The sequence below is a fragment of the Mastigoproctus giganteus genome, chromosome 13 (assembly GCF_048544385.1).
Source record: "Mastigoproctus giganteus isolate SK-2022 chromosome 13, ASM4854438v1, whole genome shotgun sequence".
Taxonomy (NCBI): Eukaryota; Metazoa; Arthropoda; class Arachnida; order Uropygi; family Thelyphonidae; genus Mastigoproctus; species Mastigoproctus giganteus.
This window is the reverse complement of record NC_143587.1, coordinates 139196902-139222552: the sequence shown is the minus strand read 5'-3', so window position 1 is coordinate 139222552 and position 25651 is coordinate 139196902. Positions and strand designations below refer to the sequence as shown.

General features: G+C 39.3%; 1 protein-coding gene across 1 annotated transcript in view; it reads right to left on the bottom strand.

Annotated features, from left to right (window-relative positions):
* Positions 1–25651, bottom strand: part of SIDL (SIDL trafficking protein particle complex subunit 10) — a 322468-nt gene that overhangs the window by 167422 nt on the left and 129395 nt on the right. The window contains exon 8 of the mRNA XM_090388069.1: positions 12808–12954. Coding sequence (XP_090244195.1) covers positions 12808–12954 — 147 coding nt within the window. The remainder of the gene's footprint in view (positions 1–12807; positions 12955–25651) is intronic.

Here is a 25651-nt window from a genome sequence, read left to right as displayed (position 1 = left end):
GTCTTCTCCCCCTCAACCACCCCTTTATCCATAGCAGCAACTTGCCTCCAATGCCACACTGCTCCAATTTGTGCAGCAGTCTTCCATGTGCAACAGTATCAAAAGCCTTTCTAAGATCCAAGTATATAATATCAAAGTTATTCCCTGCATCCAGTTCTTTTGTGACTGCATCATAGTATCCAATCAAATTGGTCAGGCAAGACTTCCCCTTAACAAAACCATGCTGTGTCCTAGCTATAACTGAAGTCTTGTCTAGATGATCCTGCAGTGCTTCTTTCACCAGTGCCTCCATTAATTTTCCGGGAACAGAAGTTAAACTCACAGGTCTATAATTACTTGTGTCAGCCTTTGATCCCCCTTTGTGAATTGGGGTCACATTTGCACATCTCCAGTCAATGGGTACCTCCCCTGAGTCCAAGGAAGCTCTCATAATTATGGCTAAGGGTTTGCTTACCTCCTTTGCTGCCTCCTTTAATATAACTGGATAGATCCCATCCACCCCAGGTGCCTTTCTTGTGTTTATCTTCAACAATTTCTCCTCCACTTTGCTCTCAGTTATTACAAGATTCTCTAGCTTACTGCTAGAGTTGAATACACCTCTGGCATTCCCCTCGCTGAATAACTCCTCATGTGTGAATGTCGATGCAAAATATTCATTTAGTTTGTTAGCTACCCGAGCAGGGTCATCAACAGTTGACCCATCGATCTCAAGTGGACCAATCTGATTCATCCCCTTCCTTCTAGAGTTTACATAAGTAAAGAACTCTTTGCTGTTTTTCTTCGCATCCCTTGCCAAGGATCTCTCGTAATCTGCCTTCGCCTGCCTAACCTCCTTTGTAACTTGGTTACAGATCAACTTGTATCTATCATAGGCGTCCGTGTCACGTGTTAATTTGTATGTATCCCATGCATTTTTCTTCTCTGCCATATGCCTCATTAGTTCATCTGACAACCATTTAGGCCTAAACCTTGAACAATATTTCTTAGTTGGTATGTAAAGCCTAGTAGCTTCCACGATAAGTTCTTTGAATGCTTCCCATTTTGAATTTGCTGTTGGCAATATCATCAGTTGATCCCACTGTATAGAATTTAAATACTGTCTCAGTCCATTGTAGTCGCCTTTACGAAAGCAATACCCCTTCCCTTTACCCCTAATGGTAGTTACCTCTTTGAGTAACTCCCAGTTCAGCACACTGTGATCACTGCCACCAAGTGGTTCATTTATCTGCAGATTCTTAATGCATGAAGAATCACTACTGATAATCAAATCAAGAGTATTACTCCCTCTAGTTGCCTCCCGAACATGCTGATGTAGAAAACAATCATCCAATAAATCGACAAAAGCCTTGCTACTGTGTGAGTGACCAGCCCCCAAATTCCAGTCAATATCTGGGAAATTAAAATCCCCCATTATAAGACTCTCTGATTTACTGGCCCACTCTATTTCTCCGAACAGTTTCTTACTTGGTGAGGGGGTCCTCACAGTGGCATTGCTGGTCCTCCAGATTAGCATCACCGTGATCCAACACCCACAACCTTTGTTCCAGGCTTACACCCTAGGAATCTGGTGTGTTTGCTGGGTTTCGACCTGTGAAAATTTGGGCAGGGAGATTCTGATGGTTGAGGGGCCCAGCTTCAATTCACCACTTTGGCCTCTGCTTCGAAAAGATGGGTTGTCCTGGATGGCCCGTCTAGGATCATTCGGCTTTTGGCTTTGCCTGCAAGGGTTAGTTGGTCAATGCCATGCCCCTATACTCATAGTCTGAGGGACAGGATTCAGGCTGGCGGCAGTGTGACCACAGTGTCTGGGTAGCCCTGGCATCCCACTCGCGAGCGCATTTATTGCTTGACGGGTAGTGGGCATCCTTTTGGGCACCATGCTAGATGGAGGGCCCAGGGGCTGAGTCAATAAAAAACACTCACGGATCCTGATAAAATTATTTCTTCTTGGCCCCTAACTGAAAACAATACTTAAGACACAGACAATGCCACAGGAGCAAAGAGGCTACGAACTGAACTTCTGTCAGGTCCCTTTCCAAGATTTCTGATCATACATTTCAACACTGAGAAACCTATTGGGAAAATGTCGATCTTTTTTCATTCAGAAGGGTTTAGAGGGATTAGTGGAGGAGAAATTGTTGAAGTTAAACATAAGAAAGGCCCCTGGGTTGGATGGGATCTATCCAGTTATATTAAAGGAGGCAGCAAAGGAAGTAACCAAACCCTTAGCCATGTTTATGAGAGTACCCTTGGACTTGGAGGGGGGTCCCCCACAGACTGGAGATGTGCAAATGTATCCCCAATTCACAAAGGGGTATCAAAGGGTGACATGAATATTTACGACCTGTTAGCTTAACGTCTGTTCCAGGGAAAATAATGGAGTCACTCGTTAAAGAAGCACTGCAGAATCATCTAGACAAGTCAGCAGTTATAGATCAGACATAGCATGGATGTGTTAAGGGGAAGTATTGGGGGAAGGGAAAAAAAAAACAGAAAAAAAACCCATGGAAATATCTATAGATATGGTATGCAGCAGAAACAGAATGTCTACGAGACAGAAAGTGGAGAGATTCTGTTCAAGGTGAGTCATTAATTAACCTAAGTTCTCTCTTCTGAATGAAATCTAGAGGCCTGAGAGAGGTTTTGGGATCACCCCCCACCCAAATGAGGGAACAATATTCCATGGAAGGGTATATTTGTGTTTTGAAGAGTGAACAGCTGTTTGGAAGAAAAGTAAATTCTTTTTTTTGTTTTGTTATATTAGCATTAGCAGAGGCATTTGATGCAAGAAAGCAAGCTTATGCAGCATCAGCCAAAAAAAAAAAAACCCACTTCCACTTCACCCCTCTGTTCGTTCAAAATACCTGTCCAGCTGAGCCTTAAACTTTTATTTAGGCTATCAACCTCCACCACAAGGGATGGAAATCTGTTCCACCAACCAACCACCCGCTGGGTAAAGGCAAATTTCCGCACGTCTATCCTACATCTGTCTTTCCTCAATTTGAATTTATGCCCTCTCAGGTGATTTTTCTGAGCTAGAGGAAGAATCCCATCAGCATTGAGCATGCTTAAACCATTCAAGGCTTTATACACCTCTATCAGAACTCGCTGGTGCCTAGTCTCCAGACACTGTAATTTGCAAAACTTAATCCTTTCTTCGTAAGAGCACCCCTTTGTTCCATTCACTAATCTTGTTGCCCTTCTCTGTACTCGTTCCAGCAGCTCTACATCCTACTTGAAATGAGGCCTCCAGACCTGTATACAGTACTCTAGGTGTGGCCTGACCATCGCCTTATACAATGGAATAATCACCTCCTTATCCCTGAAGGAAAAATTCCCGTATATCATTGACAATACTCCATGAGCTACTCTTGCAGCCCGTCTGCACTGCTCAGAGAACTTCATATCTGCCTGCACAACCACCCCCAAGTCCCTTTCATTCTCTACCACTGTCAGTGTAGTACCACAGAGTTGATACGTTGCTCTGGGGTTGCTGTTTCCCATGTGTAGTACTTTACATTTGTCAATGTTAAACTTCATTTGCCACCTCTCAGCCCATCTGCTCAACCTTTCCAGATCCTGTTGCAGCAGCATAGTGTCAGTAGTGTCCTTGACAACCCTGCCAACCTTTGTATCGTCTGCAAACTTGGACATTAAGCCCGATATACCATCATCAATATCATTTATAAATACAGAAAACAATAATGGACCCAACACTGAGCCCTGAGGGACTCCACTAATAACATCAGTCCGCGATGAGCAGTGTCCATTGATTACCACTCTCTGTCTTCTCCCCCTCAACCACCCCTTTATCAATAGCAGCAATTTGCCTCCAATGTCACACTGCTCCAATTTGTGTAGCAGTCTTCCATGTGCAACAGTATCAAAAGCCTTTCTAAGATCCAAGTATATAATATCAAAGTTATTCCCTGCATCCAGTTGTTTTGTGACTGCATCATAGTATCCAATCAAGTTGGTCAGGCAAGACTTCCCCTTAACAAAACCATGCTGTGTCTGAGCTATAACTGAAGTCTTGTCTAAATGATCCTGCAGTGCTTCTTTAACCAGTGCCTCCATTAATTTTCCTGGAACAGAAGTTAAGCTCACAGGTCTATAATTACTTGTGTCAGCCTTTGATCCTCCTTTGTGAATTGGGGTCACATTTGCACATTTCCAGTCTATGGGTACCTCCCCTGAGTCCAAGGAAGCTCTCATAATTATGGCTAAGGGTTTGCTTACTTCCTTTGCTGCCTCCTTTAATATAACTGGATAGATCCCATCCACCCCGGGTGCCCTTCTTGTGTTTATCTTCAACAGTTTCTCCTCCACTTTACACCCAGTTATTTCAAGATTCTGTAGCTTACTGCTAGAGTTGAATACACCTCTGGCATTCCCCTCGCTGAATAACTCCTCATGTGTGAATGTCGATGCAAAATATTCATTTAGTTTGTTAGCTACCTGAGCAGGATCATCAACAGTTGACCCATCAATATCAAGTGGACCAATCTGATTCATCCCCTTCCTTCTAGAGTTTACATAAGTAAAGAACTCTTTGCTGTTTTTCTTTGCATCCCTTGCCAAGGATTTCTCGTAATCTGCCTTCGCCTGCCTAACCTCCTTTGTAACTTGGTTGCATATCAACTTGTATCTATCATAGGCTTCTGTGTCATGTGTTAATTTGTATGTATCCCATGCATTTTTCTTCTCTGCCATATGCCTCATTAGTTCATCTGACATCCATTTTGGCCTAAACCTTGAATAATATTTCTTAGTTGGTATGTAAAGCCTAGTAGCTTCCAAGATAAGTTCTTTGAATGCTTCCCATTTTGAATTTGCTGTTGGTAACATCATCAGTTGGTCCCACTGTATAGAATTTAAATACTGTCTCAGTCCATCGTAGTCGCCTTTACGGAAGCAATAACCCTTCCCTTTACCCCTAATGGTAGTTACCTCTTTGAGTAAATCCCACTTCAGCACACTGTGATCACTGCCACCTAGTGGTTCATTTATCTGCAGATTCTTAATGCATGAAGAATCACTGCTGATAATCAAATCAAGAGTATTACTCCCTCTAGTTGCCTCCCGAACATGCTGATGTAGAAAACAATCATCCAATAAATACACAAAAGCCCTGCTAGTGTGTGAGAAACCAGCCCCCAAATTCCAGTCAATATCTGGGAAATTAAAATCTCCCATTATAAGACACTCTGATTTACTGGCCCACTCTATTTCCCCGTACAGTTCCTTATTATACTCATCAGAGTCATTAGGCCTATAGCACACTCCTACTCTCAATTTTGATCTCCCAATGTTTATGTCACACCAAACTGACTCCACACTGCACTGTCCAGCGATGTCAACTGGCTTCACTTCCTTGGTTTTTATGTGTTTCTTAACTAATAGCATAACCCCTCCCCCCTTCCTATCCTGTCTATCCTTTCTGTAGACGTTGTACTCCCCAAATTGCAGTTCTGCATCCCTTATATCTGTGTGACACCACGTCTCTGATATCCCAACAATATCTGCCTTCGATGTTTTGAGCAATACCTCAAATTCATCAAATTTATTTACTAAACTCCTAGCATTGGTGTACACGCAAGTATACCTGCACCTGTTTCTATTCTTAGCTACCCTAACACAACCCATGTGTTTACTTGTACCGCAATGGCTCCCAGAAGTCTCTGAAATACCATGCATCTTGTTTTTCAGGCTTCTGCTCATTCTAATAGAAGCAGTGCAAGAATCTCTTTCACCTCTGCCAGTGGCTACTGTCAATCTATTGGTCTTTGTCTCCCCCCCAAGCTAGCAGTTTTCCGACCCACCTAACACTGCCTCGATAGCATCAGCAAATATTCTTGCACCCTTTCTATTTAAGTGTATCCCATCCCTGTAGAAGCAATCTCTCCTGTTAACAAGTATAGTCCAGGCTGAAAAAAATTCTACCCCTTGAGCCTTGCACAATCTTTCCAGGGCCGAATTGATCGACAAGGCTCTCATCATATACTCCCTCCTATCGTGTCTGGGCAGAATTGCAGACACTTTCAAATTCAACCCTAATTCTCGGCTTTTGTTCAACAGTGACCTGTACTTGTTAAGTAATTCTGCCGGTCTCCTACTCTTAATATTATTAGTGCCAACGTGTACAACTATATCACTTTTTGTGCCCTTAAAAGATGATATTCGCTCTACAACGTCATCAACCTTTGCCCCTGGCAGACATACCCTGGTCCTGTTCCACCTATCTTTTTTACAAAGCATGTTCCCCGTTTCCCTGACAATAGAGTCACCAACAACTACTAGTTCCTTCGGGACCAGCGCATTCTGCCTTAGGGGTTGTCTCTATGTCACGCGATGCCCAAGTGCAAGCTCTGGCGTTGATGTGGGCAGCTGAGAGCTTGATGGGCCCCTCAATTTAGTTTCTTCGAGGGCATCCACCCTGTCCTTCAAGCTCTCATATAGGCCCACAAGAACGCCGAGTTGTTGCCTGATATCGATACACTCCTTGCATCGCGCACACACAAGGACATCCCCCTTGGAAGTATCATGTCCCGTACCCGATTGCTCTGCAAACATCAAGCAAACAGTGCATTTTATAAGGCTGTGAGTCAGAGGACAACTGCCCCCCTCAGTTCTGCTCTGAGCCACAGCACTTCCATTAGCTTGAGCCTTTTGCTTTGCTGCTCTGGTCTGAGTCATGATTCTATTAATTTATTAATTAATTATGTTATGTTATTAATTATATTACGTTTGTAATCTAAGTCGTTATATGTATTTATTTAAACGTACAATTTAACTGCTAACGAAGTTCAACTAACGCTATCTAGTACGGTATATAACCTATGGTATATCTAGTACGGTATCACAATGGAGGGAAAGTTACTAACGGTAGCGGTAGTTACGAACACGTGGAAACTCTTACCGATACTTTTACAAGGCCGAGTAAAGAATAAATACACCAAATTAATCAAAAAATCACAAAATAATGTTATACTACTAAATTTAAATCAAAAGTTTTAGAAAAACAATAATTTCAAATCAATAAATAAGAAAAATCCACTTAGCAGCTTTGAACACGACCGTCACTAGTAGCCTCGTCAGCAGAATAACACAATATTCCTATAGTGCTGCAGATATTCCTATAGTGCTACAGTAATGCTGAGAGCAAAGGAAAGCACCCAGTTATTTAGATGAGAGGAAGCAATATTTGTAACGTGCTTATGCCGAGAGAGAGAGAGATTAGAAGTAAGGGTGAATCCTAATAATGATATATGATTTTGCCTAGAAATCAGAGTGTCATAAAAGGAGGAAGAATCCTTTTTGCGAGATATAAGATAGGACTGAGTTTTAGGAGTGAAATCAACTAAGTTATTTTTGTCCCACTGGAGATCAGCATTTAAGGAACTGGTAGGGGATATTCAAGAAGTTAAGCTGTTTGTGAAGGGCAAGGTTTCTTGAACTGGAAGGTGGAATGCAACGTGCTATCATCAGCAAAACTATGCATAGGATTTTCGGTCAATGGAAGAAGGTCATTAATATGAAAGAGGAAAAGAGTGGGAAAAAGAACTGAACCTTGGGAAACACCAGCATTAGTGGAGAAGTTAGAAGACAGAGAGCCATCTACCATCACCCACAGTGAGCAGTCAGAGAGAAAACTGGATACCCAATCACAAAAAACAGTTGGAAAAACCATAAGATGGAAGCTTATTTAGAAGACCTTTACGCCAAACACGATCAAAAGCCTTTGAAATGTCAAGTGGAACTGCTTGAGTTTCACCAAACTTTTCCATTGAATTTGTTTAAAGATGGGTAGCAAGCCAGGATATCACTCACCAATGGATTGACACTGAAATCAATACTGGTGATCACTGATCAGATGGAAGGTTTCTTTTGCTGTTAATTGAATTTTCCATTACTTTAGAAAGAGTGGAAAGTAATTGCAATGGGATGATAACTGGATGGGAGGGATTTGTCACCCTTTTTGGGAACTGGCTGGATATGAGCAATTTTCAAGCAACAGGGAAAACACCTTTGGAATAATAAAGTGAAAAAAGGCAACCAGAATAGGAGTAAGTTGAGGAGCACAGGTTTCAGGAACAAGTGGAGAAATACAATCAGGACCTGGAGCTTTCTTAGCATCACAAATGTTCAAAATCCTTCTGACATCCTAATGACAGAATGCCACAGGAGGCACTGAATGGAGTGTACCGGGAATGGTTTGGGGTGGTTTACCAAGATTCATTAATACACAAGTTGGAAAAAAAAATAGGATGCTAGTAGGTCAGCTTTATCTTTGGCTAAAGTAGCAATAGAACCATCTGGTTTTGACAGAGATGGGCAAAAGTTGTGGCGAACAGCTCTGGCAAGAGACCAGAATGCTCAACTATCATTTGGAAAAGAAGCAAGTTTCCTATGCTTAGCCTGTTTGAAGTCTAGTGCAGATTGATTAATAACTGCTTTACAATAGTTGCGAACTTTGGTGTAAGCAGAAAATGAACCTGGGGATTTGGATAGAAGCCAATCACAATATGCAAAATTCTTCTCTTGAACTACCTTAGCACATATACTGGAAAACTAAAGTTTAGAGATTTTAAGATGGAGTGTGGAATAAAGGATTTCATCCTTACAAGAATAATTTCATTAATATGATCTGAGCAAACATTAACATTATAAAATTTGAAACAGTAATGCAACCAATGAATAGTAGAAAATAATTCCAGAATTAGGGATCATAAATTCAAATTACAGGGGTTGAAGTTTAGATTAGATTCTAGGAAGTTTTCTTTTAGCCAGTGAGTTGTTGATCGTTGGAACAAGCTGCCCTCACAGGTAGTTGAGGCTGACAGTTTGAATAAACTCAAAAGTCAACTGGATAGTTACTTGTGTGAGGACAGAAGCATATAATCTGTATTTTCTTATCTACTTGGTATTTTTTTGCCAGTGCAGCAAAATCTTGTGGCTTCCTTGCACTATATGTCGAATACTATAGCTATTACTATTAAATATTTGCCAAGATTCTGGAATCGGTTTGCATTTGTTGAAAATTACATTTGACAGCATAATTTTTGTCCATTCCATTGGATTTTAATGAAATTTATTGCATTAGCTTCAGAACAAAAAGATCAATAATATTATCATAAATATTATTAGTTAAAACCTTTACATTATTTTTAACTTAAATGTAGAAAAACTGAAGTTTCTGCACTTTTGGGCACTAATGTATGTAATGTAAACTGAGAACACTATTTCTGAATATCTGCCATTCTCAACTGATGCAATACCACCACTTTACTTATTGGAGACTTGAAGTAGTGAAACCCACATTTAGTCTCTAGAGCAAAGTTTTTGGCATCCTCCTCTTTCTCCCTCAACCAATGCATAATACTACTAGTACTAATAAGTACCACTACTAATACTAATATAAAATAGCACCAATAATGCAATACTATAATACAATATACAGGAACTCCCGGACTTACGTAATAATCGACTTACACAAATTCGAATTTACATAAGTTTTTGCCAATCTGTGCAAATTGAAAAAAAAAAAAATGTGGAAATGTATTTTGCATCTGTAGAGATAAATGGAGGTATTGTGAAAATATCGTAATGTGAACCCAATAACACATTTCTTTCTTTTTTTTTTTTTTTAATTCGTTCCAAGTGCTTGGAAATTTTGCTATATTACTAAGCCATTTATCTCTCTAAAATGTCATATTTATAATGGAAATTGCAGTACCCTTTCAATGTTATCATATGTTCCCATTATAAGAATCAATTCTGAACGCTTTTGTGATTTTTTCTAAAGCATGTTTCTGGAGGTCACGACCATAAAACAATAAAAACAATTTGCACTTTCCGGTTTATTGGGCTTTTCTGTTAGAGCATCTAATTATAAACGGGTAGTAAACTCAATCTTCACTGAAAATCCTCAGTCCCTTCACTGAAATCTTCAATCATATAAAAAACAAATTTTCAGAAACTTCTCTTCATTCCTATTTACATATTACAATGATGAAGGGAAAGTGACCAATGGAAAGTGTAAGTGGTGGTGGTAGTGCCAGGAAACGAAACAAAATTGATTTAGAAATGAAGATGAAAATGATTAAGAAGTACAAAGCAGGACAAAGTTTGTCATCTATTGCAAGGGAATTAGGTCTCGCTGCATCAACACTGAATACTATTTTAAAGGACAGTGCGCATATAAAAGAACACGTCAAAGGATCAATGCACTTAAAATCAACAGTGATCACAAAACAGCATTCAGGTGCTACATCGAAGATGGAACAGCTATTAATAATATGGATAGAAAATCAGATTCAGAAGCGAGTGCTCCTGAGTGACCAGTCAAGCAAAAGCAACAAATATTTATAAAGATATTAAGGATAAGTATGGCGCACTCCAAACCAAGTTCGTGGCAAGCAATGGGTGGTTTAATAGGTTCAAGCATTGCGCTGGTTTCCACAAAGATAAAGTATGCAGTGAAGTTGCCAGTACCAATTTTGCAGCTGAAGAGAAATTTTGTGATGTGTTGGAAAAAATTATTGATGAAGGCTATTCGACGCAGCAAATATTTAACATTGACGAGCCTGCTCTGTATTGGAAAAAAATACTGGATCGAACATACATTGACAAAGAGCAAAGGACAATGCCAGGTTTCAAGGCTTCAAAAGATAGGGTCACGCTCTTGCTTGGGGCTAATGCAGCAGATTACAGATTAAACCACTGCTTGTGTACCATTCTGGAAATCTCCGTGCATTTAAGGGCATCAATAAAGCCACTCTACTCGTGCATTTCCAATCGAACCAGAAAGCATGGATAACAATATCTCTCTTTGAGGATTGATTTAATTAAATGCTGCTTCATTCCCGAGGTTAAAAAATACTGTAAAGACAGCGATGTTCCTTTCAAGATTTTGCTTCTATTAGATAATGTTACTGGACATCCTATGCATCTAGATTATTTCAATTCAAACGTGAGCGTCATATTTCTACTGCCAAACACGACTTCACTCATCCAACCTATGGATCAGGGTGTTATTTCAAATTTAAAAGCATACTATTTACACACGTTTGCTCAGGCATTGTCTGCAGTAGATGGTGAGAAAAATTTTACACGCCATATTAAACATTAATTAGGCCTGGGTGGAAATTACTAAAAGTTGTTTAAATGGTGCATGAAAGAAAATATGCCCAAGGCATGTAAAAGGCTTAGAAGGATTTGAAGAGGTTACAGATAAGATTGTAAAGGTCGCAGAGCTACTTCAGTTGGAGGTTGATGCCAAAGACGTGGAGGGGTTAATAGTGGAAGAAGAGAAGGAATTATCTAACAAAGAAGTTACTGACTTGCAGGCAGCAATAGTGAAAGAAGAAAATGCTGATGAAGCTTAAGATGAACCAAAATGAGGAGCTGAGATGCTTCATCATCAGAGAGAGAGAGAGATGGCAATGGCATTTCATGAAATTGCATTGGCAATGGCGAAGTTTCAGAAGATGGATCCTGACAGCGAATGATTCTTAAAAGTTAATAGAGGGGTGAATGATATAATTGCTTGCTACGAAGAAATCTACAATGAAAATAAAAAAGCCACTATCCAGTCATCCATTAATATGTTCTTTTGTAAGGTTGAACAGACGACCCCTTCTAAATCTCCACAGCCCTCAACCTCTGTAGTGGCATATTTATGAGCTGAACATTTCGATTCCGTCAACAATGCTCGAGAGGTAAAACTTACTGACGTTATGCTCGTCTCCTCTCTTTTTTTGATGAGAGAAGAAAATTTTATAATTTTGAAATTTTTTTAAATTGCACGCTTTTGTAATTTTTCCTGCGCATGAGATAAATTGAATAAATACAATAAACAATTCTATTTATGCTGAATTAATTGAATCAAAAAAGAAATGTTCGTCAAACATTTCTTTTTTTATTCAACTAATTCAGCGGGCACAGTTCGGAGTGCTGCACAAGCACGGGGAAAATTCAAACTTACGTAGAGTTCCACGGAACACAACTCTTACGTAAGTCGGTGAGTGGCTGTAATACGTACTAATACTAGATGATGACTCTCATCATCTAGTGTTAGTATTAGTGTATAGCTATACACAGTATTAGTGTACAGCAAAGTGGTGCAATACCACCACTTTGCTTATTGGAGCCTTATAGTGGTTAATCCCATGTTTAGTCACCAGAGCAAAGTTTCCAGCTTCTCCTCCCTCACTACCTCCTTTAGCCCATGCATGTTACTAAGTACTATTAGGTTTTGATACCTTGCATGTTTAGGGTTTTAATAAAAAAAAAAAAAAAAAAAATGCTGCCAATTCATTGTGCCATCAAACCCCCATAATAACAATAACATCCAGTGCCTAGCTGCAATATATACAGTATACAGATAGCCTATGCAATATGTATGAAAAAAAAAAATAATAAATAAAATAAATAATAATAATTGCTGAATCTTTATTGGTCTGATTTTAATGAAATTTGGGACAGCTTAACAAATCTTTCTAAAAGAGCCTAATATAAAATTTCAAGAAAATTCAGCCACTGTGATTGGGTTACTACATGTGGATAGACAGATGGAAAGCACTTTATGCATATAAGCTACTGCACCTAAAAAGTAGATTTATCCAGAAAATACATTTTAAAAAATGAAATGGTTATTGAGGTCTCAACATATTTGCAACCATCATAAGTTTACTTATGGTGGTTGCAGTTTACTCATTCGATTTCCACAAAAAAATATACAAATTATTAATAAGCCACAACAAAAATATAAAAATAATAAAATGCATCCATAATAAAAAAGTATACCTTTTCTCTTGCATAAGCCCACAGACCTGCAGTATACAGTGAATATGCCTCCATTTGCATAGAATCACTATAACGTTCACAGCTTTGTAATACTTCCAAACAGCTCAAAAACACCCAACAAGCCACAGAACCTGGAGGCATTGTAACCTAGTAATAATAATAAAACAAACAAGAACTGCATCTAAAAAGTAAAACAATTTTCTTTTAATGTCAACAAATGTTTAATGTTTTAAATGTCAACAAAAGTTAAGCAGATTCCTTTCTAGGCAGAAAAGGATGCTTCACCAGATCTTTCTTTCTGACCAGAAAACAGATTAACCCTTCATCGGTCGCTACGTATTCTCAGATACATATGTCATATCTTTCTTTGTTCCTTGGAACAAGATGTAGCAGTTCATGTGTGCTTCTTACATTGCTTCTCGGAAGCTATTGGAATTGGTTTCGTTCTCCCAAGCCTTAATGTCCAAGTCTGCAGACGATACAAAGGTTGGCAGGGTTGTCAAGGACACTACTGACACTATGCTGCTGCAACAGGATCTGGAAAGGTTGAGCAGATGGGCTGAGAGGTGGCAAATGAAGTTTAACATTGACAAATGTAAAGTACTACACATGGGAAACAGCAACCCCAGAGCAATGTATCAACTCTGTGGTACTACACTGACAGTGGTAGAGAATGAAAGGGACTTGGGGGTGGTTGTGCAGGCAGATATGAAGTTCTCTGAGCAGTGCAGACAGGCTGCAAAAGTAGCTCATGGAGTATTGTCAATGATATACAGGAATTTTTCCAGCAGGGATAAGGAGGTGATTATTCCATTGTATAAGGCGATGGTCAGGCCACACCTAGAGTACTGTATACAGGTCTGGAGGCCTCATTTCAAGAAGGATGTAGAGCTGCTGGAACGAGTACAGAGAAGGGCAACAAGATTAGTGAATGGAACAAAGGGGTGCTCTTACAAAGAAAGGCTTAAATTTTGCAAATTACAGTGTCTGGAGACTAGGCACTAGCGAGGTGATCTGATAGAGGTGTATAAAGCCTTGAATGGTTTAAGCATGCTCAATGCTGATGGGATTCTTCCTCTAGCTCAGAAAAATCACCTGAGAGGGCATAAATTCAAATTGAGGAAAGACAGATGTAGGATAGACGTGCGGAAATTTGCCTTTAGCCAGTGGGTGGTTGGTTGGTGGAACAGACTTCCATCCCTTGTGGTGGAGGTTGATAGCCTAAATAAGTTTAAGGCTCAGCTGGACAGGTATTTTGAACGAACAGAGGGGTGAAGTGGAAGTGGGTTTTTTTTTTTTTTTTTTTTTTTTTTGGCTGATGCTGCATAAGCTTGCTTTCTTGCATCAAATGCTTCTACTAATGCTAATGCTAATGCCTTTTGGTTTTGATTCAGTCTGCTGTTTGTATCTGTGAGATACAGTGTGACCGTCCATGTAAGTGGTACTGCGTTGCTTTTGATGGCTGGGATGGACTGCTTAGACCCAAGTAATGCAAATGATGCCGAAATTATTCGTGCTATGCTCTTTTCTGAGGAGGTGATGAAAGCATTGATGATGAGATAGAATCCAATGAGTATTATGTTGAAACAAGAGAAGACAACTTGGAGAGTGTTACATTAGAAGATGAAAAGTTGCAACAAAGAGGATGACACTGACAGTTTTTCAGAGGAAAGGATAAATCAACAAAGTGGAGGAAAATAAAGAGATCAACACAAATTCGATGCAGATCTCAAAATCTTCTAATAAAATTGTCTGGAGTTATCAGTCAGGCAAGAAAAGCCAGTAAATGCTCCAAACATGGAACTGCCTTATTACAGACAAAATTTTAGATGAAACTGTTGACTACACAAATCAGTATATTCAAACCGTTCAGTCAAACTACAGGCGGAAAAGCGTTTCCAAATTTACAGACAAAATTGAGATAAAAGCTTTCACTGGCATTCTTTATTTAGCTGAAGCACTTTGAAGTGAAAAACAGATATTGGAAGAATTATGGGGAACTGGTGGGAATGGCACTGAAAAGTTCGCTAAGTAATGAACCAGAGACGCCTCAAGTTCCTTATCAGGTGTAAGAGACTCGATGATCGAGGAACCAGGGATGAGAGAAGAAAACGCTTCACCCCATAAGAGATTTTCACTGAATTTGTGGAAAACTGCAAGAAGCGTTACTCTCTGGGTCAGAATCTAACTATTGATGAGAAATTAGAGGCCTTTAGAGGAAAATGCAGTTTTCATTTGGAGATATACCTTCAAAGATAAACAAATAGGGACTTTAAAAATATATGCCTTAGTAGATGTTAGGGTGCTGTACTCTTACAACCTTGAAATATACACAAGGAAGCAACCCGAAGAATGGGAGAGCATTCGCAAAAAAGCAATGTTTGCTGTACCAAATCAGCAATAGACAAGCTGAAATTGTCAAAAGACTGGCAGAACCTATCCATGAGACTGGATGGAACATTACAACAAATAATTGGTTTACAGATGTCAGTTTGGTTTTGGAACTCAGAAAAAGGAAACTCTCTTATGTTGGATGATAAAAAAGAACAAACTGCAACTCCCAGTTGAATTTGTGTCAGCCAAGAGCTGACCTGAAAAATCAAGTTTGTTTGGCTTCACGGAAGAAACAACAATTGTTTCTTATGAATCAAAGAAATCAAAGAATGTAATCTTGATTTTCTCCTTGCATTTTGATGATGCCACTGACAGAGAAACAGATGATCAGCTGAAACCAGAAATTGTAACATTTTATAATGCAACAAAGTCTGGAGTAGATACTGTGAATCAGATGTGTGTGACTTATCACGTGGTGCAAACTTGTCATTGGCTGATGGTGATATTCTACGGCATGCTAAACATTAGCAGGATCAATGCACAAGTGATCAGGATGGGAATTGAAAAAGAAGTAAAGAGCCGCAGACTTTTCCTCAAGCAACTTTCTGTGGAATTAGTGGCCGAGGAACTTCATCGGAGGAGCAAGGTCCCTCAAGGTGTAACTTAACTTCCCTTCTCTTCCATCATGTAGTATGATTGATGACTTCTGAGGTTATGATGAACATCGTGGCGAGATCTAATATTCCTTACATTTTGAGGGTACAGCTCTAAAACGGTGTTCGCAGGCCAGCAGCTAGTTAGTACACCGGACTGGACTGAACCTATTGGTAACTCTCCAGGAGGCTTCTGGATCAGCTAGTGTATAATCTTGCTACCTCTACTCTGCCAGATAGTGACTGGAGGGAGCCCGAGTTTGTTGTTTGTTTGTTTGTTATTTTGTTTTTAGGAGCATTAGCAACTAAGGCCATATTGCTCCAGGATATGCGGTGGTCATTCCCTGACCTTTCCACATCCTCCGTATTTGGTGGTGACGGGCTCGAACCCCGGTCTAATCAAGAAGCGTGTGCTATGCACTGCTGCTCCTTCCCACCTGGCTACGGAGGCACCCCGGGAGCCCGAGTAGCGTGTATGTGGGGAGCATTGTCGAGGCCACGTTATGTTAAGGATCTGGGTATATTCTTACCACATGTACGCCATATTCAAAAATTTCATTACTTCATACAGCATGTCCCACCCACTTTTTCTTACTATTGAATACACCACGAATTGTCAAACTAATAGAGCAAGCTTATCTGCGAAAAAATCTAAACCTCCCAAGCATTTCCTAATTCATTTCACAAATATACGTGGTCTCAATTCTAATCTCAACGATGTCCATTTCCACTTGCAGTCTGCCAAACCCCATGTGCTTTTTCTGACAGAATCTCAGTTATCGGTTGATTCAACTACTGCTCATCTCAGATGCCCAAATTATTCTCTGTATGATTCCTTTCGCCTCAAAGGTGGTACTTGTGCATATGTCCATTCTGATATTCCCTGTCAGAGACTTGGCAATTTGGAATCTCCTCTCTTTGATCTTCTCTGGCTTAAAATCTCTCTACCTCATTGTGTCAAATTCATCTGTTGTCTCTACCGTTCTCCCAACTCCACTAATCACTTGGAGCTCTTTGACGTCCTCTCTTTGCAACTTGACTTTCTCCAGTCCAACTTTCCTAACAATGAGGTAATTTTGCTTGGTGATTTTAATGTTCACAACTCCAGCTGGCTTCCGTTTTCTAGTCACACCGACCCAGCAGGTCGAGATGCCGAGGCTATTGCAATTACTAATGACCTAGCACAGATTGTTCATTTACCTACAAGAATACTGGACAATCCTAATCACACAGCCAATACGCTTGATCTTTTTTCTCACAAACAACCCTTCTAAGTACGTGGTCGAAGTGAGAGGTCCTTTAGGCACTTCAGATCACAACTTGGCAATTGTCTCTTCTCCAATGGAACCTTTATCTCATGGCTATTCCCAACCTTGTGTTGTTTGGCATTACAAGAATGCAAAATGGGATGACCTGCGAGACTTCTTTTCTTCTTTTCCTTGGTCGGATTACTGTTTCAAAACTTCTGATGTCAACGTTTGCTCAGATCGTGTCAGTGAAATTATTCTTGCAGGAGTGGAATCCTTTATCCCACACTCCACTTTAAAATCTCGTCCTTTATCTAAACCTTGGTTTTCCAATAAATGTGCTAAGGCTGTTCAAGAGAAGAATGTTGCATATCGTAATTGGCTTGTTTCTAATTCTTCAGTTTCATTTTCAGGCTACACCAAAGCTCATAACAATTGTAAAGCAGTTATTAATCAGTCCAAACTAGAGTTTGAACAGGCTAAGAGTAGAAAACTTGCTTCTTGCCCTAATGGTAGCCGAGCATTCTGGTCTCTTGCCAAAGCTATTGGCCACAACTTTTGCCCATCTCTGCTCCCACGTCTGTCCAAACCAGATGGTTCTGTTGTCACTTCAGCCAAGGATAAAGCTGACCTGCTAGCATCCCATTTTTCTTCCAGCTCATGTATTAATGATCTTGGTAAAATACCTCCCACCATTCCCAACACGCTCCATTCAATGCCTCCTGTGGTCTTCCGTCAAAAGGATATCAGAAGGATTTTGATGAATCTTGATGCTAAGAAAGCTCCAGGTCCTGATGGTATTTCTCCACTTGTTCTCAAAACCTGTGCTCCTGAACTTATTCCTGTTCTTTGCTGCCTTTTATCACTTTCTTATTCCAAAGGTGTTTTTCCTTCTGCTTGAAAATTTTCTCATATCCAGCCAGTTCCTAAAAAAGAGTGACAAATCCCTCCCATCCAATTATCGTCCCATTGCAATTACTTCTACTCTTTCTAAAGTAATGGAGAAATCAATTAACCGCCAACTCTTAAGCTACCTAGAAACCTTCTGTCTAATCAACGATTGCCAGTATGGATTCCATCAGTGTCGATCCACTGGTGATATTCTGGCTTATGATACCCATTTATGGACTAATTGAATGGAAAGGTTTGGTGAAACACAAGTAGTTGCTCTTGACATCTCAAAGGCTTTTGATCGTGTTTGGCATAAAGGTCTTCTAAACAAGCTTCCATCTTATGGTTTGCCAACTATTTTTAGTATTTGGTTATCCAGTTTTCTCTCTGATCGCTCACTGAGGGTGATGGTAGATGGCTCTCTGTCTTCTAACTTCTCCACTAATGCCGGTGTCCCCCAAGGTTCAGTTCTTTCCCGCACTCTTTTCCTCTTGTATATTAATGACCTTCTTCCATTGACTGGAAATCCTATCCATAGTTTTGCCTATGATAGCACATTGCATTCCACTTTCCATTTTGAGAAACCTTGTCCTGCTCAATCAGCTTCAACTTCTCAAAAATCTGCTACCAATTCTTTAAATGCCGATCTTCAAGTAATTCTCCAGTGGGGCAAAGACAACTTAGTTGATTTCAACCCTTCTAGAACTCAGTCTTGTCTTATATCTTGCAAAATGGATTCTTCTGCTCCTGTGCTTATCTTTAGTGACACTCCGATTTCTAGGCAAAATGATCTCTCTCTTTTGGGGATTACCCTGACTTCTAATCTCTCTTGGCACAAGCACATTACAAATATTGCTTCCTCTGCATCTAAAAAACTTGGTTTTCTCTTTCGCTCTCAGCGTTACTTTTCTTCCAACAGCTGCTCACTCTGTATAAATCGCAAATCCGCCCTGCCATGGAATATTGTTCCCACATCTGTGGTGGTGCCCCCAAAACCTCTCTCAGGCTTCTTGATTCCATTCAGAAGAGGGCAGTTAGGTTAATTAATGATTCATCTCTAACAGAGTCTCTCCACTCACTTTCTCATAGACGTACTGTTTCTGCTGCATGCCTCTTCTACAGATACTTCCATGGGCGCTGTTCTTCTGAATTGGCTTCTATAATTCCCGTTCTCTCTTTCAAAACAGTCCAAACACGTGCCACCACCAGCCAACAACCATTTACTGTCCAACTTCAAATCCACAGAACCACCTTTTCATCTTCCTCATTTATTCATTCAACTGCCGTTTTCTGGAACAACCTTCCTTCATAAGTATTTCCTGAAAATTACAGTCTACAGAAGTTCAAGTCCAATGTCAACAAATATCTTCTTTCGTCTTCTCAACCTCGAACCCAAGCATGGTACTAAGTACTATAGGTTCTAATACCTCTCATGTTTGGGGTTCACATAAAAAAAAAAAAAAAAAAAAAAACTAAGGTTACAGAGTACTGAACCTTCTACAAGTGCAGAATGGGAGAGCATTTGCAAGTGGTGCACTAATTTTTGGTAACCAACAAAAAAGAGAACTAAATTGACAAAGTATTGTTGCATAAATTGTAAGCAATACCTCTGCTCAGAGCATGCATAAACGATTTCTGCATCACGCTCTAAAAAAGAAACGTTCCGTGAACAAGATGAAAAATAATTTTTTATACAAAAATAAGATATATAAAAAAATTTATGTAAAACCAAAAATTTATTAATGTATAAACATTTGAAACTCTTGTACGTTACTTATGAATAAACTAGAGTGATTTTTAAACGTAGTCCTTAATTTTACAATATGAAACCCAGCATGTATCTGAGAGATACACTGCGACCAACTATGCTCGTTTCACTGGTGTGTCCAACGAAGGGTTAATAATTATAATTCCCGTAACAAACAGTCTCTCAACATTAACTGTTTATTCACAGAATTATTACAGCTATAAGCAGAATCATACCATGGTATTATGGCACCTAGGTGAGTTTACTGAAAAGCAACCAAATTTTAGTAAACATATGGTATGATTATAGTTGTGATGCAATTATTTATGCATGTTCATATATATATATATATATATATATATGAACTGTTCTGTAGCCTTGCGCGTCCAGGTACATCTATTTTCTTTTTCTTTTCCTTTCTTTACCTTTGTCACCTGTTTTATATACTATATATATATATATATATATATATCAGATGATGTAAAGATTTTGTTAACAGCATTATCAATGTCCCACGTATAATTTTATAAGTGGGGTGAAAAAAATCTAGTTTAATGTGCATATTAACAATTTCATTAAAACATTAATTTACTAATTTTTAGTTAATAAATTTTTAGGCAATAAGTGTCAAGATTGTGATATTAATTAAAGCAATATTGTAATAAATTGAAATATTCCTAAATTTTGTTTAAAGTGAAAAAATCAATAGTACATTCAAATGGTTAATTTTAATATCTTGAAAATTTGCTATGTCATATTCTGAATCCTGATCGTGGCGTGAAGTATAAAATGTTTTGGGTCTAATGGCACCAGTGGTTTCCCCATCTATGCATTGTGTACTCTGTTTGTGTAACACAGAACCCTGTGAAGGTCAGAGATTTTACTAAAAAGTGTGTTGTGTCATGTAATGTCTTGTTGTATGGTTCCTCTGACCTTTTCGCCACTGGGCCCCTAGTGGAACCCCACATTGCCTACACTCTGCCCTGAGGAAGCAGGTCAGGCATATATAGGGATTACAGTAAACATTTGTATTCTGACAGGCCCTGCCACCTAGTTTCCTAAGATTTCAGTGGCTATATATATATAAAAAAAATTAGGTGCTGGAAATTAGGTTAAGGCTGAATTGGAGTTTAAGTTAGGGTAGGGTAAATTTAGATGCTAACTTAAGTTTAATTTAGATTAAGGGGTAAGCTGGAGTAGGGAAGAAGACTGAAGGTTGGGGGGGAACAGATAGAAGTATGGGGACGACAGGGAAGTCGGCCCAGAAATATCAGAGGGGATAAGCTCCACCAGGGTGCGGCAGGGATGGAAGGAGACAACAACCCATCTGCCCATGTCAGGGGAAAGGGAGTAAAGGTACCATTCAAGGGAGCGTGATACAGATTGACAGATGACAGATCTGCGCTGGAAGGATTGTGCAAGGCTCAAGGGGTAGATTTTTTTAAGACTGGTCTGTACTTATTAACAGGAGAGACTGCTTCTCCAGGGCTGGGATACACTTAAATAAAAAGGGTGCAAGAATATTTGTTGATGCTATCGAGGCAGTGTTAGGTGGGTCGGAAACTGTTAGCGTGGGGAGGATACAAGGACTAAAACATTAACAGTAGCCACTGGCAGAGATGAAAGTGATTCTTGCACTGATTCTATCGGAATGAGCAGCAGCCTGGAAAACAAGATGCAGGGTATTTGAGAGACTGCTGGGAGTCATTGTGGTACAAGTAAATACATGGGATGTGTTAGGGTAGCTAAGAATAGGAACAGGTGCATGTTTACTTGCATATACACCAATACTAGGAGTTCAGGAAATAAATTTGATAAATTTGACATATTGCTCAAAACATCAAAGGCAGATATTGTTGGGATATCAGAGATATGGTGTCATACAGATATAAGGAATGCAGAACTGGAATTTGGGGAGTACAATGTCCACAGAAAGGATAGACAGGATAGGAAGGGAGGAGGGGTTATGCTATTAGTTAAGAAATACATAAAATCCAAGGAAGTGAAGCCAGTCGACATTGCTGGACAGTGCAGTGTCGAGTCAGTTTTGGTGTGACATAAGCATTGGGAGATCAAAATTGAGAGTAGGAGTGCATTATAGGCCTAATGACTCTGATGAGTGTAATAAGAAACTGTACAGGGAAATAGAGTGGGCCAGTAAATCAGAGAGTCCTATATAATGGGGGATTTTAATTTCCCAGATACTGACTGGAATTTATGGGTTGGTCACTCATACACTAACAGGGCTTTTGTGGATTTATTGGATGATTGTTTTCTACATCAGCATGTTCGGAAGGCAACTAAAGGGAGTAATAGTCTTGATCTAATTATGAGTAGTGATTCTTCATGCATTAAGAATCTGCTGATAAAGGAACCACGAGGTGGCAGTGATCACAGTGTGCTGAAGTGGGATTTACTCAAAAGAGGTAACTACCATCAGGGGTAAAGGGAAGGGTTTTTTTCTTTCGTAAAGGCAATTATGGTGGTCTGAGACAGCATTTAAATTCTATACAGTGGGACTGACTGATGATGTTACCAATAGCGAATTCAAAATGGGAAGCATTCAAAGAATTAATGTTGGAAGCTACTAGGCTTTACATACCAACTCAGAAATATTGTTCAAGGTTTAGGCCTAAATGGATGTCAGATGAACTAATGAGACATATGGCAGAGAAGAAAAATGCATGGGATACATATTAATTGGTGACATGGAAGCTTATGATAGGTATAAGCTGGTCTGCAACCTAGTCACAAAAGAGATTAGGCAGGCAAAGGCAGATTATGAGAAATCTTTGGCAAAGGATGCAAAGAAAAACAGCAAAGAGTTCTTTACCTATGTAAACTCTAGAAGGAAAGGGATGAATCAGATTGGTCCACTGGATATTGATGGTTCAACTGTTGATGATCCCGTTCAGGTGGCTAACCAGCTAAATGAGTATTTTGCATCTACATTCACACATGAGGAGTTATTTAGGGAGTGGAATGCCAAAGGTGAATTGAACTGTGGCAGTGAGCTAGATGATTTTGTATAACTGAGATATACAAAAATAACTGAGAGGAAAGTGGAGGAGAAATTGCTGAAGATAAACATAAAAACGCACCTGGGATCGATGGAATCTATCCAGTTATATTAAAGGAGGCAGCAAAGGAAGTAAGCAAACCCTTAGCCATAATTATGAGAGCTTCTTTGAACTCAGGGGAGGTATCCATTGACTGGAGATGTGCAAATGTGACCCCAATTCACAAAAGGAGGATCAAAGGGCAACATAAGTAATTATAGACCTGTTGATTTAACTTTTGTTTCAGGAAAATTAATGAAGGCACTGGTAAAATAAGCACTGCAGGATCATCTAGACAAGACTTCAGTTATAGCTCGGACACAGCATGGTTTTGTTAAGGGAAAGTCTTGCCTGACCAATTTGATTGAATACTATGATGTGGTCACAAAGGAACTGGATGCAGGGAATAACTTTGATATCATATATTTGGATCTTAGAAAGGCTTTTGATACTGTTGTACATGGAAGACTGCTGAACAAATTGGAGCAGTATGGCATTGGAGGCAAATTGCTGTTATGGATAAAGGGATGGTTGAGTGGGAGAAGACAGAGAGTTGTAATCAATGGTCACTGCTCATTGTGGACTAATGTTATTAGTGGAGACCCGCAGGGTTCACTGTTGGGTCCATTGTTGTTTTCTGTATTTATAAATGATATTGATGATGGTATATTAAGCTTAATGTCCAAGTTTGCAGACGATACGAAGGTTGGCAGGGTTGTTAAGGACACTAATGACAGTACGCTGCTGCAAACAGGATCTAGAAAAGTTGAGCAGATGGGCTGAGAGGTGGCAAATGAAGGTTAACATTGACAAATGTAAAGTACATTTGTCAATTGCTTCCCATACTACATATGATATGTTACTCTGGGGTTACTGCTTCCCATACTACATATGGGAAGCAGTAACCCCAGAGTAACATATCATCCCTGTGGTATTACACTGACAGTGGTAGAGATTGAAAAGGACCTGGGGGTAATTGTGCAAGCAGATATAACGTTTTCTGAGCAGTGCAGACGGTCTGCAAGAGTAGCTCATTCATGGTGTGTTGTCAATGATATACAGAAATTTTTCTAGCAGGGATAAGGAGGTGATTATTCCCTTGTATAAGGCAATGGTCAGGCCACACCTTGAGTTCTGTATACAGGTCTGGAGGCCTCATTTTAAGAAGGATGTAGAGCTGTTGGAATAAGTACAGAGAAGGGCAACAAGATTAGTGAATGGAACAAAGGGTTGCTCTTAAGAAGAAAGGGTTGCTCTTAAGAAGAAAGGTTTAAATTTTGCAGATTACAGTGTCTGGAGACTAGGCACCTGCGAGGTGTCTGATTGAGGTGTAATAAAGCCTTGAATGGTTTGAGCATGCTCAATGCTGATGGGATTCTTCCTTTTGCTGAGAATAATCACCTGAGGGGGCATAAATCCAAATTGAGGGGACAGATGTAGGATAGATGTTTGGAAGTTTGCCTTTAGCCACTGGGTAGTTGTTTGGTGGAACAGACTTTCATCTTATGTTGTGGAAGTTGATAGTGTAAATAAATTTAAGGGTGGGCTGAACAGGTATTTGGAAAGAATGGAGGGGTGAAATGGGAGTTTTTTTTTTTGGCTGATGCTGCATTAGCTTGCTTTTTTGCATCATATGCCTCTGCTAATGGCTAATGACGCTGGCAGCAGAGCTCCATGTTGTCAGGTGGGAGAGAGACACGTTTACTTTATTCATAATCCACATTCTCACTCTACTTGCATTATAATTTTATATTTTATAGTATATAGATAAAAATTTCTTATTATTTTTTTTCTTCTAGGTTTTATATATAATATATATAAATTTTTTCACTCACTCAATCGTATTTTTTTTGCACACACCAACACTTGGTGTAATGAACACATACAGCAGTCTTTTTCCATTTCATTAATAAACATTGGCAGTATGGCCACAGATATTGCTGCACAATAAATCACAAACCAACCAACCACTCATCAATAAACAAACATATGGTGTTAAGTTAACGGAAACACAAGTCTTTTTCTGTTTTGCCAATGAACAAAAATTTTCTTTCAGTATGATTTCGATTTATTACCATTTTTAAAAATAATTTTGAACAAATGTACTGAGCAACACATTCACATCACTCGAACTGCAATTCAAGAAAAACTTTAATGCTTAACTTTGATCTCAATCACATGATAGGAATTTTTAATCATATTTACCTTTGAAAAGTTTTCAAATAGCATATATATTATCAAACTGGATGCTGTTAGAGTTTTAATCCACATAACTGGGACAATTTTATATTTTAGCTATTTTTGTTAAATTGCTGGTTAATTTAACGTGGGCTTAATCTTTAAAACATGGTAACCCATCCCATGGATCTTTGCAAGAAGCAATGATAGACCTCCCCCCTCAGTTATTGCTCTGATAGGCTGGTAATTATGGTGGTCTGTTTTAGAGTATACGGAAACACATGGTACCATATTCTAAAGAATATTCCTATGATGTTAACCTGTAATTCCAGATTCCTATGATGTTAGCCTGGAACCTAGGCTGTGAGTGTTGGGGTTGGATCCCGGTGATGCTAATCTGGAAGCCCAGCATTGTCACTGGGAGGTTCCTTCATCATATACAGGTGCTCGCATTGAGGGGCATGTCAGGGAGTGGATTTGGTTATGCAACAACAAGAAGATCTCAGTTGTAATTCTGGTCTTTCCATTGAGAAACACATATGCATATACAGAAATTTTAACTAAAGTCATCAAGTCTGCTACAGAAACAGACTTTTTTTTTACAGTACTGAAAATGGATAATATAGGTACACATGATGCATTATTTAAATGATGTTTTTCTTGTGATGTGAACAACAGCTTTTCTGTTGCCATGTCGTCACTTACAGTAACTATGAGAGGAAATCTAAAATATAA